General features: G+C 51.5%; 1 protein-coding gene across 1 annotated transcript in view; it reads right to left on the reverse strand.

Moving 5' to 3' along the window:
• LOC128726905 (protein O-mannosyl-transferase TMTC2) overlaps positions 1–16770 on the reverse strand; it is a 117436-nt gene that overhangs the window by 53748 nt on the left and 46918 nt on the right. The window contains exon 4 of the mRNA XM_053820751.1: positions 1672–3310. Within this exon, the coding sequence (XP_053676726.1) occupies positions 1672–3310 (1639 nt within the window). The remainder of the gene's footprint in view (positions 1–1671; positions 3311–16770) is intronic.

The following is a 16770-nucleotide window of genomic DNA, read 5'->3' on the forward strand; positions in this document are numbered from 1 at the left end:
AAACCTACTCCATTTGTTTGCCTACCAAAAAAACTCGAACCCATCTCGAAGGAACCAAGGGCAGATTTATGTACCACTCTCACATCGGTCGATCTACTGCTGCTTAGCCTTTCGCCACTGCTTGAAATTTCAATCAATTTTCACAGCCAAACGCTGCCACCAGAAACACTTCAAGCTCACAGCTTCTTGTCAGATGGCAGGTGAAAAATAGGACCCGGCTTAGCAGCATTTGCATCCCAAGCCAGGCAAAATGCCTCCGAGGTCTTGCGAGGGTTTCGAGGGTTTTTGTGAGTGAGCGATTGCAGCAACTTCGTATCTTTTGGCTTTTGGGAACAGAGCTCTAGCAGCCGCTCAATGGCAAAGTCAGTGTGTGCGTTCGTGTGGGAGGATTAGGAACGAAGCACACGGAAGAAATCATCATGCAGACGGCTTTTTATTTACTTTTGATTCGAGGCTGTGTTTTGCCAAAAGAAGTGTCATATGGAACTAACAAACGTCAAGTTCTGATGGAGTTTACGGACCTTCTCGCCTGCTATGATTGATTTATGAGCAGCTTTTATCGATTCCCGTCAATGCTGCCAGTCCAACGCAGCGTTTGCACTGCATTAAGTTTTAATAAACACAGCTTTTGGGTGTAATTATATCATAATTCAAGCTCGCACACTGATTACCGAGAACGCATCCTTGATCAGATTTCATCCGCTCAGCCACTCCGGCCAGCACGTGGTCTGACAATTCAATTTAATTTTCATCTCCACCCCCGTCCCACTCCACGCAGACAAGGTTGAATTTATTGCTTCCCCTAAAATATACGGGGCACAAAATCTACAAGTTTACATTGCATTATGCCAGCGCGCTCCGCTTATTTATCCCTTCTAACGATCGTTTTCTCGTGCATTTTTTTTTCGGCTGTTCCACGTTATACACCCATAACAAAATGTTATCTGCTCCGCGGAAGGAACCGTGCTAAGAAGGAACTTTTTTGCGTTTTTCTCTTTCCCTCCGCTTCACGCCGTCGCCTTTTACAGTCTTCCATTAAGCTTCTTTGGGCTGGCGGGTGAAGGAGAGAGAAAAAAAAATGGCCATGTCCAACGGAATCATGTCCTGCAAGGTGAAGGCGGAGGCGTGGTTGATTGTAAATTTTTTAAACCCACACCGGCACGGGATCCCAACGTCGGCCGGCGGCAGTGCCGGCCATAAATACGCTCCGTGTACGCTTGAATCACTTTAAACTCTCGTAAAATGCTTATGTCAATGGTGTTGGCTGGTGAGCGGCAGGCATAAGAACTCGGAAGAAGCGCTTTTTAAGGAGCTTCAACACGCGAACGGCTTCGGAAAAGGCCCCGTGGATGAATTCCCCCACCGGGGTGGGAATGAATGGATGAGAGAACAGCTAAAAAAAAAATCAGCCATCGCGCTTCATCCTTCCAGCCGGTGGACGAAACTGGCGTTAAATTTTATCTTTTATCGCACCGCGCGTTCGTCTTTATGTGTGACACTTGAGCGAAACAACCGAAATGTTCGCCGAAATCCACCCTCGTGACAAAATGGAAATGGAGAGGGAAGCGATCGGAAACAGGCGCCGTAGGCCGGCGTGCAAAACGTGCCTTTGGTCCCTTGCGAGGGATATCGAGTTGGCTGAATGAAGAAGCAAAAAAAAATGACACCTACCTTTCGGGGGATTGACGGCGATCGCACTCCGGAACAGGCTTTCCTCGTCCGTCCAATCGCGGTTCCGGCGCACAGTTTTCGCACTATACGCAACCAGCAACAAACCGACGCACGCAAGCACGAGTTGGCGCCGTCCAGGACCTAGGGCTTTCACACCCCGACCCATTCGGCCACTTCGCCCCGGGGCCACCGATCGAGCGGCTTTTCCGGTGGTTCCACCAACGACACTTGCACCAGACACCACACCACCGTGGTGGCCACGCAATTTCCCGTACCGGCCACCACCGGTATCCGGATCACCTACACTGGCACCCACACTGTCACACGTGCCCTTCGCGCCCACACGAGCCACCAGGGCCACACACTTGCGAATGGGGATATTCACCCAGCTCGTACCTCCTCGACGATGGCTTCTTCCGGTTGGCGGTTTTCCACCGGTGGAAATGGTTGGAACTGAGGTGGTCGAGCTGTGGCCGCGAGCTACACTGACACCATCCGTCAGGACACTTGCTCCGAGCCCGATCAGCAAGCAGTAGCCGACGCTGGGTAGATACAGGATGCGTTCGGCCACGACAAAGCCCACGTAGAACAGCAGATTGCTGGCGGGCAGAAAGGGCAACGTCAGCAGGGCCACCGACATCAGCAGGGCGGCCGCAGGCGAATTGTGTAAGGATCCGGGCGCGAGACTGGGCTCGTCTACTGAAGCATCCGGGCTGTCACCTCGCACCGAGGACGCACACGAGCTCGAGGACGATGACGAGGACGAGCTGTACGACGATCCGGATAAGGACGAGGGCGCTGAGATGTCGGACACCGCGTGTGGAAGTAACGTGCCGAACGGAAAGTGTTCCGAACTGGGTCGCTTTTCTCGAGATGCTGACCCCAGTGGCCAATGGCAGGCGAACTTCTTGCCCGGGAAGCTCTGCGTGAAACCGACACCGTCGTGGCTGTTGCTGCTGGATCGTGGTGAACCCTTGCACGGGAAATACCCCGGCGACAGTGTCGAAGGCGCTAGTGATAAATATTTGTATTCCGGCGCGTACGCACACCCGCAGATGATGGATGACAGGCCATTGTTGTTGTGCAGGGTCTGGCAGGCGCTGGTATGCTGCAGGGCGGTACTGTCCTGTTTGCAAACGCTGCATTCGCCGGTTCCGTCCGTCTGCAGCTGAAGAGACGCGAGTGTACCATCGTCCGGATGCGTCTCCGTGCGAAACCGGTGCAGATTGAGCTTGGTGGTCAGCTTCCGGTTGAAGCTGGAACCGGTGGTCTTTGGAGCGCTCGAGATGGTCGACGTTTGCCCGGAGGACCTACCCAATGCCCGGACACTGCAGAAGAGAGCCCATCCGAGAGCTAGATAAAAGCACGCGGCCAGCGCCACCTTGCGGTCAAACGCGGAACCAATCCGAGGGATGGCGTCCATGCCCCAGTCGAAGCTGAGCACGTCCGGAAGGACGAGCAGCTCGAAGTTGACCACTGGCAGGTAGGTGAAGGTGAGGAACCGCGTCCATAGGGAGCCGCTTTTGGCCGTTGGGTTATCGGCGGTCGAGAACAGCGTGGCTGGCCGCGGTAACGTCAACCGGCAGTGCACGATGACGGCCAGTGAGAGGGCGATGATGCCGAGACTTCGTACCCGGTGCTGCAAGGAAAGAGAACAAACGAGGGCGAATATTAACGTGAGCCGAAACTGGTACGTCTACAGGAATCGTGAACAAAAGCAAACTACGTCAAAGTTAATAACAAAGCGAATATTGACGCGCCACGGATCCTAGCAGGCGTTGGAAGGAAAATTTGACAGCTATACATCGCCCCACGTGCGCTCGAGCCAAACTTTGCCCTCTGACAGCATTTTGCGGCGTCTGACAGCATTTCCAGTGGAGAGAACCGTCTAATTAAGCGCCCCGTGACCGCGCATACATATTACAGTAGCCGTGGGGTCTCGCGGTTGATTCCGAGACGTCGCGACACTGAACCAACTTTGCCATCTTGAATTATTTATTCAGCCTTAATTAAAGCGTAAATAAATCATGCAGCCGCGCCACGTGGCCCATCGTTGCGGCCGGGTCGTATCGACTCCGCCATCTTGGCGTGCCGGGTGCTGCAACGGCGAATGAATTAGCTTTCGCGCGAGCGCGGGACAGACAGCGCGGCGGTGGCGATGGTCGAGGATCATTGACTTTTGATGGGTTCATAATGGGGGAATAAAAAGATTCTTCATCTCGCACGGACGAACGGTGGCGTTGTGGCGTTCGGCCCTTGGCAACACATTGACACAGCCAATAATTCGATGCTGCGTAGGTATGGCATCTCGGCATTCTGATCGTCCCGAGATTCGCCAGGGACGTCGTCGACGAGGACGACAGCAGCTGGATTATTCTATTACAGAGTCAATGTTTGTGCTCAAGTAGATTTTTATTTGCGACATATTTCTTCTCGCTCGCAGCCTCCGACCGGACTGGATGTGGAGAATGCTGGACGAGCGGACGAGCGTTTGTGCTTTTGTGCCATCTCGAGCCATCCTCGAGCGAAGTGTTCCGTGAGGCGCTGGGCTTGCAAAAGGCCACCGGCTGGAGGATTGCAGCGATGGCAATCAATTGATGATGGAGAGCGACTTGAATTCTGAACTTTCTCTTTGGGCGAAGACGGGGAAAAAACGATGTCGTGCCAGTTTTCCTTCGAAAAGGTCGACGCTGGCCGCTAATGGAATATGATCGAAGGCGAAGGAAAAATAGTCATCCCAGGGACACGTTCAAATATTGTCACAGAACAGGTGCCAGTGGGACGTGAGGTGAATTTACGGCGAACAGAGCTCCATCGAAGATGGGCGATTGCCCTGATCGTTAGAACCGGCTGTCGGGCGTCAGAATTGGACGGATGATGAATGTGGCCTGCGGGCTAAGAAAAGGACTCTACCGTCAAGCTGCTCGTCCGGTTCGGGAGAACTTTGCGATCCGTGTCCGCGCGCGTTCGGCATTTCAGATTTTATTTTTGCCCTCTCTTTCAGGACGAAAGCAATAGAACGAAAAGAATCAAAAATCACTTCCAACTTCGAACGCCCTTTATTGCCCCTTCAAGCCCGGTTGGTTTGATCGGCCCAACTGGTGTTTTAATTTCCATCCATCGCGGGCCGAGTCCGATTGATCGGGTTCGATATCAATCGCAATGTTTGAGAAGAGGTACGCTGAGCGCTTTTTCTGTTCCACCAGCATGGAGCGCAAAAGTTGATCCTTCTCGCCGACGCAAAGTAGTGTAAAGTTTCCGTCCGGTTTGCTCCGCAGCACCTCGCTTTATGGGCAACTAATTTATTTGCCCACCCAAAACCGGGCGAGTGCAAGATGACCCCCAACTCCAACGCCACCGTAATGGCTTTCCACAGAAACCACTCAAAAGCTGGTTATACATGGGTGCGTTCAAAATTGAGAATATCGATCGGGTCGAACGGTTCGGTCTCAAGAAAATGGATCCTTGCCGCTACAAAGAACCCGCCCGGCGATTGAGATCGTGTAAAGGGTGGCACTAAACCGTTTCACAATCATTCCACCGATCGGTTTCAGCGTGAGCTGGCGCAGATTGGGCTACGGAGAACGCGCGAAGGACAAAACTTTCCACCAACCGATCCTTGGCGTTAGGAAACTGTAAACCTCAAGCTCATCAACGCTTCTCCGGCTCTAGCTCCGCTAGGGTGGCCATCGTAGGGTGGGATGAAGATTCATTAACTTGGAATCTTACATCCATCTTCGGAAGCGGAAAGTTTTGACGTTGCTCAAGGATGTGCACCGTCCCTTCAGACGGTTTTGTAGCTGTTGATCCTTTGCTGACACCCTGACTGCCGCAGTCAGGGCGCGCTGAGAGGTGGCGGGATTTTCTGAATAATTCGATTTTCAGCCCTCTCCCCTCACACTGATCAATGAAATCGAAACCCAAACCCCCAAAACTGGGGTTGGTGGGCGACGAGACCGACAATAAAAACTAAATAATAACTATTCCATTCAACTTTTGCACCCGTGCGCGCGTGAGCGGTGCGGATCAACTTGATGAGATGAGAAAAGTTGGCCCAACTATGCCGGAGTTCAATTTCGACGCTCCAGTCGAGCGGTTTGTGCTTCTATTTTCTTCGAGAACCGCTCGAAACCACCACCACGGTGCAGTCGGAGCCTCGGATTTTCGATTGCTGTCCGATCGTTTAGCGCGCTGGGAAATTGCGCGACGAACAATGGCGAGATGCGCGATTGGTGGGAAAATACGCAGCAGCAAATGGGCTCTAGCGTTTCCACGCGGGTGCGTTGAAGGAGCCGATTGCGTCAGTTTATCGGTGTTTCGAATAGGAGCATTCGAAGGACAATCGTTTTCCCTAGCAATCTCCATGCAAGTGGAGTTGTCCTTTTTATTGCGCTTGTTTCTGCAGCGTGTCGTTTACAGCTCAAGCAGCCCATGGAATAAAGCGAGCTTGTTGGTGGTGCTCGACAAGACAGTCTATAAAATGGCTTTAAAAGCACAGCCAATTTTCAGCCATCCGTTCGTTTGCCGTTTGCATCAGACCGGAGCCAGAAGCTTTGTTTTGGAAGGCTTATTTAGTTATGGCAACTTTCTCCGGGCTTCGTTAGGGAATGGGCACCGAAAATCGTGCAAGCGTGCCAAGGTGAGGTGAACCAATATTGATTAATTCAATCGCTCCAAAGAGTGAGTCTGTTTTTCGAGTTCCACGCCGGCCTGCCTGAAAGTAGGGCCAAATTCGATCAGCACAAGGTGACAGGAACAGGGGTCGTCCCATATCGATAGCACCGGGAACCGGCCCGACTGAAATAGTTTCCCGCACGAGAGTTCCACCCACCACATCGTTCTGGGAACTGGATTTTCCTCGGCCAGGTGAGCTTGGGTTTGATGAATAGCTCCTCCATTTGCCGACCGGATCGATTGATGGCAAGACACACAGCCCCCGGATCCGGGCCTCGGATGAAGTTTCAATTCATTTCGGTTTCCACTCTGCATCAAATTGCCAATTAGTTGTAAAGGCCACGGGAAGGATCTGATTAGCTGGGGTAGGAAAGTTTTGCGCTCGATAGCTGGAAACTCGATCCCGGGGCAGTGAGGCTACCACAGCCAGATCATCAGCCCAGCCGGGGACGGCTGGAAAGGGGGATGGCAAAAAATAATTGTAAAACTTGTAAACTATCCTCCTTTATCAGCGGCTCAAAGTTTTCCGTTATCCAGCAAATTGAATTCCATCCTGCAGCTAGGCCGGTGGCGGTTCTTGCAGTCGATGAAATAATGATGGTCCGTTTGCAAGAACGGACGAACATTCACTTGGCGTGTAGCTCTTAACATCGACGCGGAATCGAGCGAGAAATTAAAGGATCCAACTATGTGCAGCGATAAAGCGCATCAAATCGCACCGTTTAAAAACCCAAGTGGGTCATTTTTCAAGGAAAAAGATGCCCCAATGACATCTCGCAGCATCATCAAAGCGATTTGTCATCCGTGCGATGAGTAGATTATTAATTTCTCACTTGATAAATCATGCTTATGCAAATAACCCGCGCGTGGAAGGCATTTTTAGCCCTAATGATTAGCCCTTCCACCGCGTGAGCCGCAGAAGTCAAGCGTCCATTCATAATGACGAGTCGGCCGATAATGCCGATGATTGAGCAAACAGCATTTCCATTTGTAACGATTTTTCTTTTTACGCTCATCTCCACTTGCCGGAGGAGTGAAGGCGAAACGTCGAAGGCCCATTCCTATGACGGGCGTCGGCTTCTGGAAATCGCTTTTCCGTTCATTTCCTTGCAATGCGATGCCTCCGGTCGGCGTTTCAAGTGCCGTTGGTTTGGTGGGTGGAACTGGGCGGGAAAAAGGAGTTGCTTGGGAAAAACGCCGGCAAAAGAACGCCCGGTCCCGTAATCGCCGACCAGCATGACGGAATCGATTGCTAACGAGCTCGGAAGTGAATTTCTTCTGCGGTTTGTGGTTGATTCCGATCAACCGTTTCATCGCCTCTCTGCTTCTTTCGCTCGCTGCTAATCGCTGATGAAACGGTTGATTCAGAAAGATAAATCCTGTTGCGGATTCAATTGATTCGAAGGCCGGTGAGAGTTTGTACGGACGGACGTTTTTGTGGCCACCGGTGGAGAGCTTCTCCATGCGCAGCGTCGGTGCTTACAAGAGAGATCAAGGGAAAAGGGTCCGAATCGAATGATAAAGCACCCAGCAGTGAAGCCACCTGATGGGGTGGAATGATAATTCAGACGAGTTCGTTCGCGTGCACCTGGAGATAGGCTTGGGTTGGGTTGATAATTGGTATGCTGCGGCAAAATTGCAGCCAGAAGTTGCAGGTAAGTGATTTAATTCGTTCGGATTTGATCCTTAGATTCTTGGCCCCGTTCCGACTGTTTGTGGTCATCGATTTGAACACACAGCACATGCAAAAGTCGAACCAATCATTATCTTGGGGTAGTGGGTTAAAAATCAGGCCACTCGGTGAGGCTGATGGATGAAGCACATCCGAGAGCACTGTTTCCTTCCGATGGCCACCAACGGGATGGAAAATAATCGAAGTTCGTTCCGATGCGCGATGCTATTATTGCTTCGGGCCAGGAAATCCTTCATGATCCCATGATGGTACGCCACACCGCTAAAAATAGTAGCTTGATTGTTGATGCCGGCAGTGTAGACCCTTTTTCGCCATTTCGCAAACACAACCAGCGAGGGATATTCGTCAAGCGTTTACAAATAGAACTCCTAGAAGGGGAAGCACCACCTATGGGCTCGTGTTTGGCAGTTTGGGGTTTTCCCAGCTTTTTATTCTTTCGTTTTTCTCCCATGCTCTAGCGCAAGTTTCGGCCTTTCTCATTCATCAGGACCCAAGTGGAACCGGCAGAAACTTCTGGCAGTTTCAAGAACTCAGGCACAATGGTCGCTGCTTGTGAGCAGCTTCCCAGTTACTAGATTTTTCTTCGTCCTAAGGGCGAGTGGGTTTTTTTCGCTCGGTCGCTCTCTCAGCCAGCCTATCGGAAAAAGGGTTTCAAAAATCGAAACTCCTTCGCCGAAAAGGCATCGGTGCAAATGCTGACGCGATAGAAATCTAACGCCGCTTATCCGTAGTAAAGAGATTAGGGTTTACGCGCGGCTTTTACACAATTTGGCTGTCGACGTCACGGCAGATCGGGGTAAAATAGCCAGAAAATGGTCCGTCCTTAAATCGCACTTAAACGAGGATTGTACATGCTATTTTGCCAGCGCGGCGTCATGGAAATCGGTTCTCGGAAGGCTTTTCTGCGTTCAACGGCAAAAGGAATAATGGCCGAGGTAAAACCACTTGACGGAAGCAACTTGCGCTAATCGGTTCTTTGGTCAAAGCTTAATAAATGATCGAGAAATAAAAAATAGTTCCTTTGAGGGGCTGCTTCACATACTCAACATGACACGACAGCATCCTCCAACAAGCCCTTCATTCAAGTTCGCATGAGTGCGCACTACTTCGTGATCGATTTCTTCCTTCTTCAAGCAGCCCCAGGCCAGCAGCACTTATTAGCGCACAACAGCTCTCGGGCGGGGTCGTGTATCGATAGTTTCAAGCTCCTCGAGTTCCGTGGTGAAGGAGCACAAGCGAGATGAATGAAATGGCGCCTCATCCTTCGCGGTCAGCAGCTGCTAGTTACCACGCATCAAGGGGTCGATTTCCCAACCGGAAAAGGGCGAAAGTTTTACCAACCCACCCACACCCAGTTAGCGTCCGACGCCACGGCTCATCAGAGCGTTATTATTGTGATCATCTTCTTCGACAATCGTGTCGATTACGTGGATAGGTGGCTCTCGGGTGTACAGGTGGCTCTCGTGCAATCAAGCTCACCCACACCGCCACGTGGCTCTGAAGGGTTGTTTGAAAGGAACATTGCCCCCCCCCCCCCCGCCGGAAGGACGTGAGGCGTTCAGCGTGGCCTGGAATATTAATTTCCTCGCTGGCAGCACAAAATAGTTGGTGCGCTGCTTCGCTACGATCAAGGTGCAACCGGTGGTGAACCGAGGAGAGAAAACCACTCGACGACTCGAGATTGCGAGCGGGTGGAGCGGGTTGATAATGGGAGATGTTTTTCACCCTTCTGCTCGAGGGCTCATCTTGCGAGCGAAAGTGGACTAACTTTTCCCATAATCAACGCTGCAATCCCGGTAAAGCGGAATTCATGAGCTCCAAATGGGTGAACTTAAATTGATGTACTTCTCCAATCGAAAATCGGGCTGCGGAATTAAGGCCCCACTCTGTCGGAACCGTTCGGTTCCTTCAACCCATTGGCTCAGCTCATCAGGGATCCAAGAGCTTTTTTGGAAGGTAAAGCAAAGAGACAGAAAAAGAAAACACGCGAATCAAGAGCAATGGCACCGTCGTTGTAGCAACGGGTCGCAATGGTGACTTTGATCGCGCGCTTCGCACAGGGGCTGAAAATGAGTTCAGGATATTAGATTTTCGATCCAAGGCGCCCTGAATGAAGCGGGGCCGAGTTGTCACTGGCCCTGTTTGCGATCCACTTGTAATGCAAGTTGCATGTTTGCCCGGCTCTTGATTGGATTCGGGTGGAGTGACACGGAATGGCATTCGGCTCGGCAGTTGGCTGTAGAAGAAGCTGGCTCAAAGTACGACGCAAACAAACGCAAAAAAACGCAATTCGTACGGACAAAAATGAGACGCCAACATGCTAAAATGTGAACGATTCCGATGCGATGTTTTGCTGCGTTTCGATTGCACTTGAACGAACGAAGAAAAAAAAAACGGCAACATCAAATATGCAAGCATTGGCAAAGATGGCACCGAAACACGAACGAAGGATGCAATTGGTGTGCTTTTCGCGTTACAGGCTAACATCGTAAGCCGTAGGTGTCGGGACCACTTTCACGTTGATGAACATAAAGTCACTCGTTCGGGCAGATGCAACGTTTTACGGGTTGTCCCGTTAGGTTGAACCTCCCTTTCGAGGGGAGAGAGTACAAATCCGTGCTTTATGTTCCGCAGATCACTCGCGCCGTACTCGATGGTTATTGAATAAATTGCACCACCTTCAAACCCAGTAAGTAAGACACGTGCAGTGGCTGCGTACGGTGAATCCTGCGCCATAAATCCTACCAATCCCAAGGCCACTCGATTCATTCGCTAACGCCTTCGAATGGCCAGAGTCAGCGCTACCCTTTAGCCCGGAACAAAAGGCATCGTTCTACGGTGGCGGGATGCAAAAGGATACCAAAATGGCCCGACACCACGACAACACATCCCGTTTGGCTCGATCTCGTCCACCGACGCTCGTCAACCGGTTGATCCGGAACGGATGAAATAAATCTGTTTACCAGGAACATTCAATTGTGAGCAGAAATCGCACGTACGCGCATGCTAACTCGGTTGCGAGCTGCTGCCTCTTTAGCGTCACTTTTAGGTCCAGGTTCCAGGTTTTGGTCCAAACTCGTGCGGGAATCCGGAGCGAGGGATCGCATCCGTTTGGAGAAAGTGCATCGTTTTGTGCGCTCGATGCGCTTCGCCTTTTCGGAAGTTATTGTGCGATGGTCGTCGAACGAACGCTCAGGTGAGTCATGACCCACGCTGCGTCTGCTCTTCACCGGCAATCCCGCACGGAGAGCAGGGAATTCCAAATTTATCGCAATCCCACCGGTGCCAATCTGCAGCCGCCGGAAGCACCACCGAGCCGAGGAACCACCTGAAGACGAAAAAAGCGGCACATTAAATCGCAAAACGAACCAAACGTGCGACTGCCGGGTGAAAGGATGGTACGAATCGGCAAGGAAAACACCAGCAGCAGGACCTACGTGGGGGAGTAAGTCGACATAAACTCCCGGCTTTCGGGGAGTGCAAAGTTCCCATTCGGTTCGAGGTCCTGTCCCAACGACACAGGATTTGTACGAACGGGCGTGCTCAAGTGCATGAATGAACCCCCACACCAAAGAGAACGATAGCGAAACAGAGAAAGCAATAGAGAGAACGAAAGAAAGAGAGAGAGCACACACACAGCCACACCCACACATAACCGGTTCCGGGAAAGGCTCCCGAAACGAATTGGAATCTGGAAGAGTGAAAGCAAATATTTGAATGGAGTTAAATTCACGGTTGTTCACCGAGAGAAAGATGATTGTAAAGTATGCCGGATCGGTACCGCCTTGTGTTCCGTGATGCGGAGGGAAGAGGGGGGGGGGCAAGGATTCCCCTCTCCAGCCTAGGTCCTTCTGGCCGCCCAATCGATAGGCACCTTTCTTCTATTCCCGCCATAGTCCCACGCCGGAGTAGGGCCGCTGTCAGGACATTCTTTGCGCGTTTGCCCGCTGGGATGGCCTTTTCCTTTTTTATTTCCAACCGATCCGAATGCTCGTTCGCTTGCACCGAGTTCCGTCATTGGTATGCTCCGGCACCGTTAGCTCCCCGTCCTACCCCCATTCCGCTTTCCATGACCTGCCCCACGACTGGTGCCTCTCGACAACAAAAGCATCGGTTGCACCACTTGATCAATGGTGCCGTTGATTATTCCTCTGGATGTCCTTTCCTCCGGCTTCGTGGCACGTTGTCCCGTCGCTGGTTCTTACTTTTCCGCTTTTTGTGTTTGAGTTTCTGTCTGTGCACTTGCTTTCCTTGTCGCATGCTATCGGGCTATTTTCAGGCGTTTCTCTGCTTTCTCTGCCATGCTTCCCGGCGGATGGAAAAATGGCTCCAAAGGCTTGAATAGTTTCATTCAGCCTCGCTATCAACTTCATTCGCCATTCCGAACGAATGAGCAAATACACGTCCACATACACGCAAACAGTGTGCCGTATCGCGCGCACAAACACGTGTGTACAAGCTCGTGATCCTTGTTTTTTGTTTTTATTCGGAGCTGGGTGGATTTCACTTTTGATATGCTGTTGCACCGCGTTTGCCGGGTTTGTTTGCCGAGAAAAATATGGACTCACTACTTTGGGATGGTTTTGATTAACGGCCCAAGATAAATGAAGCGGTGAAGCTGTGAGCTCTGCTCTATTCTGCTGGTTGATCATGCTAGCTGGTACTGGTTGGTTTAATGCGTGGTTCTTTTTCTCGACCCGTCCGGACAAGGTAAATGATGTGTTCAGGCATATGTATTACGTGATTGGAGGCGAAATTTGGCTTCCCAGCGTGGGTTGTACGATTCATTTTGGAGCCATGGAACCGACTTACAGGTCAACTGACTAGTTATATGAACTCTGAAGTAAAGTACCTTTGTCACAAAAGTACCTCTGCTTTTTAAACAAACAAAAATCATGACAGATAACAGCAAATGTGCGTAGACAACCATGTGTTCTTTTAAGGTACTTTTAGCCCCGATATTTGAACGAATATGTATGCCCTCTGACCCTTTTCTGTAGCTTCGTATGCCAGATTCACCACCAACGGATGAATTCTTCGCCCGAGTGCTAAAAAAACCCGTAGTTTGCGGCCTACATCCCCCAGAAGTGCATGTCGGTGGAGCACATTCAAGAAAAAAACACCACGCCCGATAAATGGTATCAGACGACACGAAACCAGTGAAAGTGTGACTGCGAGAAAGCTGGTCGCTGGCAGTTCGCGCCCTAACGCTTGCAACCCTCAATTCGCGCCCTCCGTGGTTTGCCAGCGCAATGCTCTAACGCGCTGGGTAAACACGGTGGCTCAACAATTCTCAGCTCAGCCCATCGTGACTACGAGTCCAATCGCGCATGCCATTCCGTTCTCACTTCTGATCGCGTGGTGCTTTCTCTGAAGGTTGGAACGTTTCACGAACCAGCAAGCTAAAGGCCGTATAATTGCTTTCTTCACTTCGCACTCGAGCGTACATCTGCAGGCGTGCAGAAGGCGATCGAGCTCACTCTAACCGAACAACCCGTTCGAGAAGGTCACGCTCCTCGTCGTGGATTTATCGCAGATTAGTTGTTCTGCCAACGACCCAGGAATCGATACCCCCGTATCTAGAGTGCATCGTGCAAAAGGCGAAGTTAGCCTTAGAAACTGGAGTAACGTGAGACCTATGTGAACAGTGCGTCACGATGGTGCTTCGAGAGTTGCTTGTGCTGTCGGTCGTCATGCTCCGGATGACCATTTCCGGCACAGAGATCCTGCAAGATGACGCGTGTTCCGAGACAACTCGCCCACATGTGTCACGGTGCGATCAGTACTTCCGGTGTACGGTGCTGTCGAAGGATGCCCACGTTTGGGTCGTGACCCAGTGCCAGAAAGGGCTGGTGTACATGCACAAGCTGGGCGCGTGCGTTGTTCCAGGTGAGTGCAACAAATGCAAGCAAGTTGGCTGTTAGCTCATTCATGGAATTGACCGCTATGTTGTGGCGAAGTACACGAGGTTGAAACTAGAGCATCGCGTTGGGCCCTCCCATCCCACCTAGCCTAGTTCTGATACGTGTGATAAGTGAAACTTTGTGCTATCAACGTGGCGTATGCAGGTCACACGACATGTTGACGGCAGGACGGGCAAGAGTGTTAATGGAACGTGAAACAAGATCAACACGATCCATCGGGCAGTTCTTCGAAAGCCAGACTATGCCATAGCAGTTTTCGCTTGGATGCTGACTAAAATGAACAACGATTTTATTCTCTCACACTCTTTCTTTTTCCTCCCACAGACAGTGAGTGGGAATGCAATGGTTCAGCCGAGGACGAAAAGAGCCACAGTGAGGAGAACGTGTACGGAATAGACAATCTGCGAGTTCCATCGCATTCCACCTTCTCGGACTGGGACAGTGACGAACGATCCAAGGAATCGCTGCTGTCGGATTCCGGTGAATCGAAACCACCCAGCTTGTCACCGTCCGAGCTGAACGATATCGAATCCAGTGGTGATGGAAACGCGGACCAGATGTCTGACGAGGTTACTACGGCACTTCCAGCACATCGAACAGCCACCATAGACACGAAGTCACCGTCGGAAAAGCCACTGACCACCATGAGCACATCGCAGCTCGAGTCGTTCCTGGCGTACTACGATACTCGGAATGGTCAGCAGCATAAAGCGAAGCAGCCGGTTCGGATGGACGAAAACAAGTACCTCGAGCATCTGAAGCAGATCGTGAACCAACAGAAGCAGCTGAACCACTTGGCGGATACGGCGATAAATAAGAATCTCTTTTCGTACAAAACTCCCGCACCCATGGAAGCGATCAAGAGTAATGTCCAGCAGACGACTGCGTCACCGGTGACGACTGAGGCGGCGCCTTCGTCGTTGCTCAACCTTTCGCCTGGTATGCAGGACATCATCAAGAGCATCCTTGACATCTCGCGGCAAGCGATTGCGAATCAACAGACCAACTCCGCTCCGCCAGCTCCAGCAAAGGATCCGATCGTGAAGCCGATATTCATTCCGATCTCTTTAAACCCAACGCCATCGGTAAATGCGTCACCGATGCCAACATCAACGGAACAGCAACCTCAAGCAGCAAGTCAGGTGTCGGTGGATAGCAAACTTACCCAGCTCTCTGGCCCGATAATGAGCGCGAGTTCCAGTGGAATACCTGAAGGTTTGCGAAACTCTCCACCAAACAACACAATGTATCCGCAGGTGCTGTACGATGCCTACGGGAACATGTTCTATCCTTCGCGACCCTATCAGATGATGCCACCACCCGGGTATCAGAATGCAGCGTACGCGAACCCATACGCGAGCTCTAACCTGCATCAATCGATGATGAATGTACCACCGTTTCCACTGCCGATGCAAATGCCAAACCTTGGGTTGGAGCCTTCATCGTCGTACTATCCGACCATGGGACCACTTCCTGCACGTGGAGGAGGTTTGCCTACTTACGCCGATTCTGCGTACGATCACATGAAGCTCCAGGACTCGATCGAGTCCTTCGATGGTGATGCAGATGATGAGAGTTCGGAGAAAGATCTCCCATTGCCACTGTTACGAACCGCTGCCACACACACCACAAACGATGATGAAAGTTCGGATGATGGTTCGGAAAATCTCGCTGGCCTTCCGGCCAATACAGATACACACTTCAAACGGAAGCTGTTTACGCTCGGTGATGCGACCTTCGACTACGAGCAGTACAAAGACAGCATGCAGCCGTTGGTCGATGCCAACCCGAACGATGCGCGTATCTCGGTTGTGGTGTGTATGGTCGGTAGCCGTCAACCGAACAATACCGACTGCTTCCGGTACTACATCTGTAACCCGCATAATGGCGTGTTCCAGGCGTACACCTGTCCAGCGATGACGGCATTCAACAAGGAGTCCCGCATGTGCGACATGTCCTCGTACAAACGCTGCAAGGCGCAGATGTCATCCCCGGTGGTATCGCGGCCACTTCTACGCACGAACAAGGAACCAGCCGCCATCGGGCAGATCCGGAACGAGCTGCGGAAGGCGCAAAAGTACGTCGAGCTGATCCGGCTGGAAGCGAACAGGTTGCGGTTTCAAAATGGTGCCGGATCGTCCACGGAACAGAAGGTCATCTTTCTTCCGTCGATGGCGGCAAATCCGGGGTCTCAAACGAGGAAGACGGCCACTACGAGGAAGAAACCGACCACGAAGCCAAAGACCAAGACGAAAAAGCGACCGGTGCAGGTGAAAAAGGTACCCCGGTGCAGGTTGGAAGGACGCATGCCGGATCCGATGGATCAGAACAATTACTACGTGTGCCACCAGAAGGGTCCGAACAAGTTCATCAAGCTTAAGATGGCCTGCCCGGGGGACTTGCTGTACTGTGCCGACACGCAGTACTGCACGCTTCGCACCAACTGCTAACGGTGCCAACGCGTTTGGCTATTTATATTCTATCGATTATTTATTTCGACGTGGTGGGAGCGCTTTGGGAAAATAAATTCACCCAATACCAATGAAAACGCCGTCGTCAATGCATTTTATGACCCCGTCGAGGTTTTCCATTCTTCCGGGAGAGAGTCGGACGCTTTTTTTTCTTCTTCTCATGCTTGGACCCCTTTCTGTGTGTACTTCTCGAGCAGCTCTGGCTGCTGGAAAGGATGCCTTACAGCTCGCAGGTTTTCTAAAAACTCGAATCCCACAACAACGCTTATCTCGAGCGCGATTCCGAACGTCGGAATGCGACCATTCTCTCGGGCGGGCCTGCACTATTTTTCTTTTC

The sequence above is a fragment of the Anopheles nili genome, chromosome 3 (assembly GCF_943737925.1).
Source record: "Anopheles nili chromosome 3, idAnoNiliSN_F5_01, whole genome shotgun sequence".
NCBI lineage: Eukaryota > Metazoa > Arthropoda > Insecta > Diptera > Culicidae > Anopheles > Anopheles nili.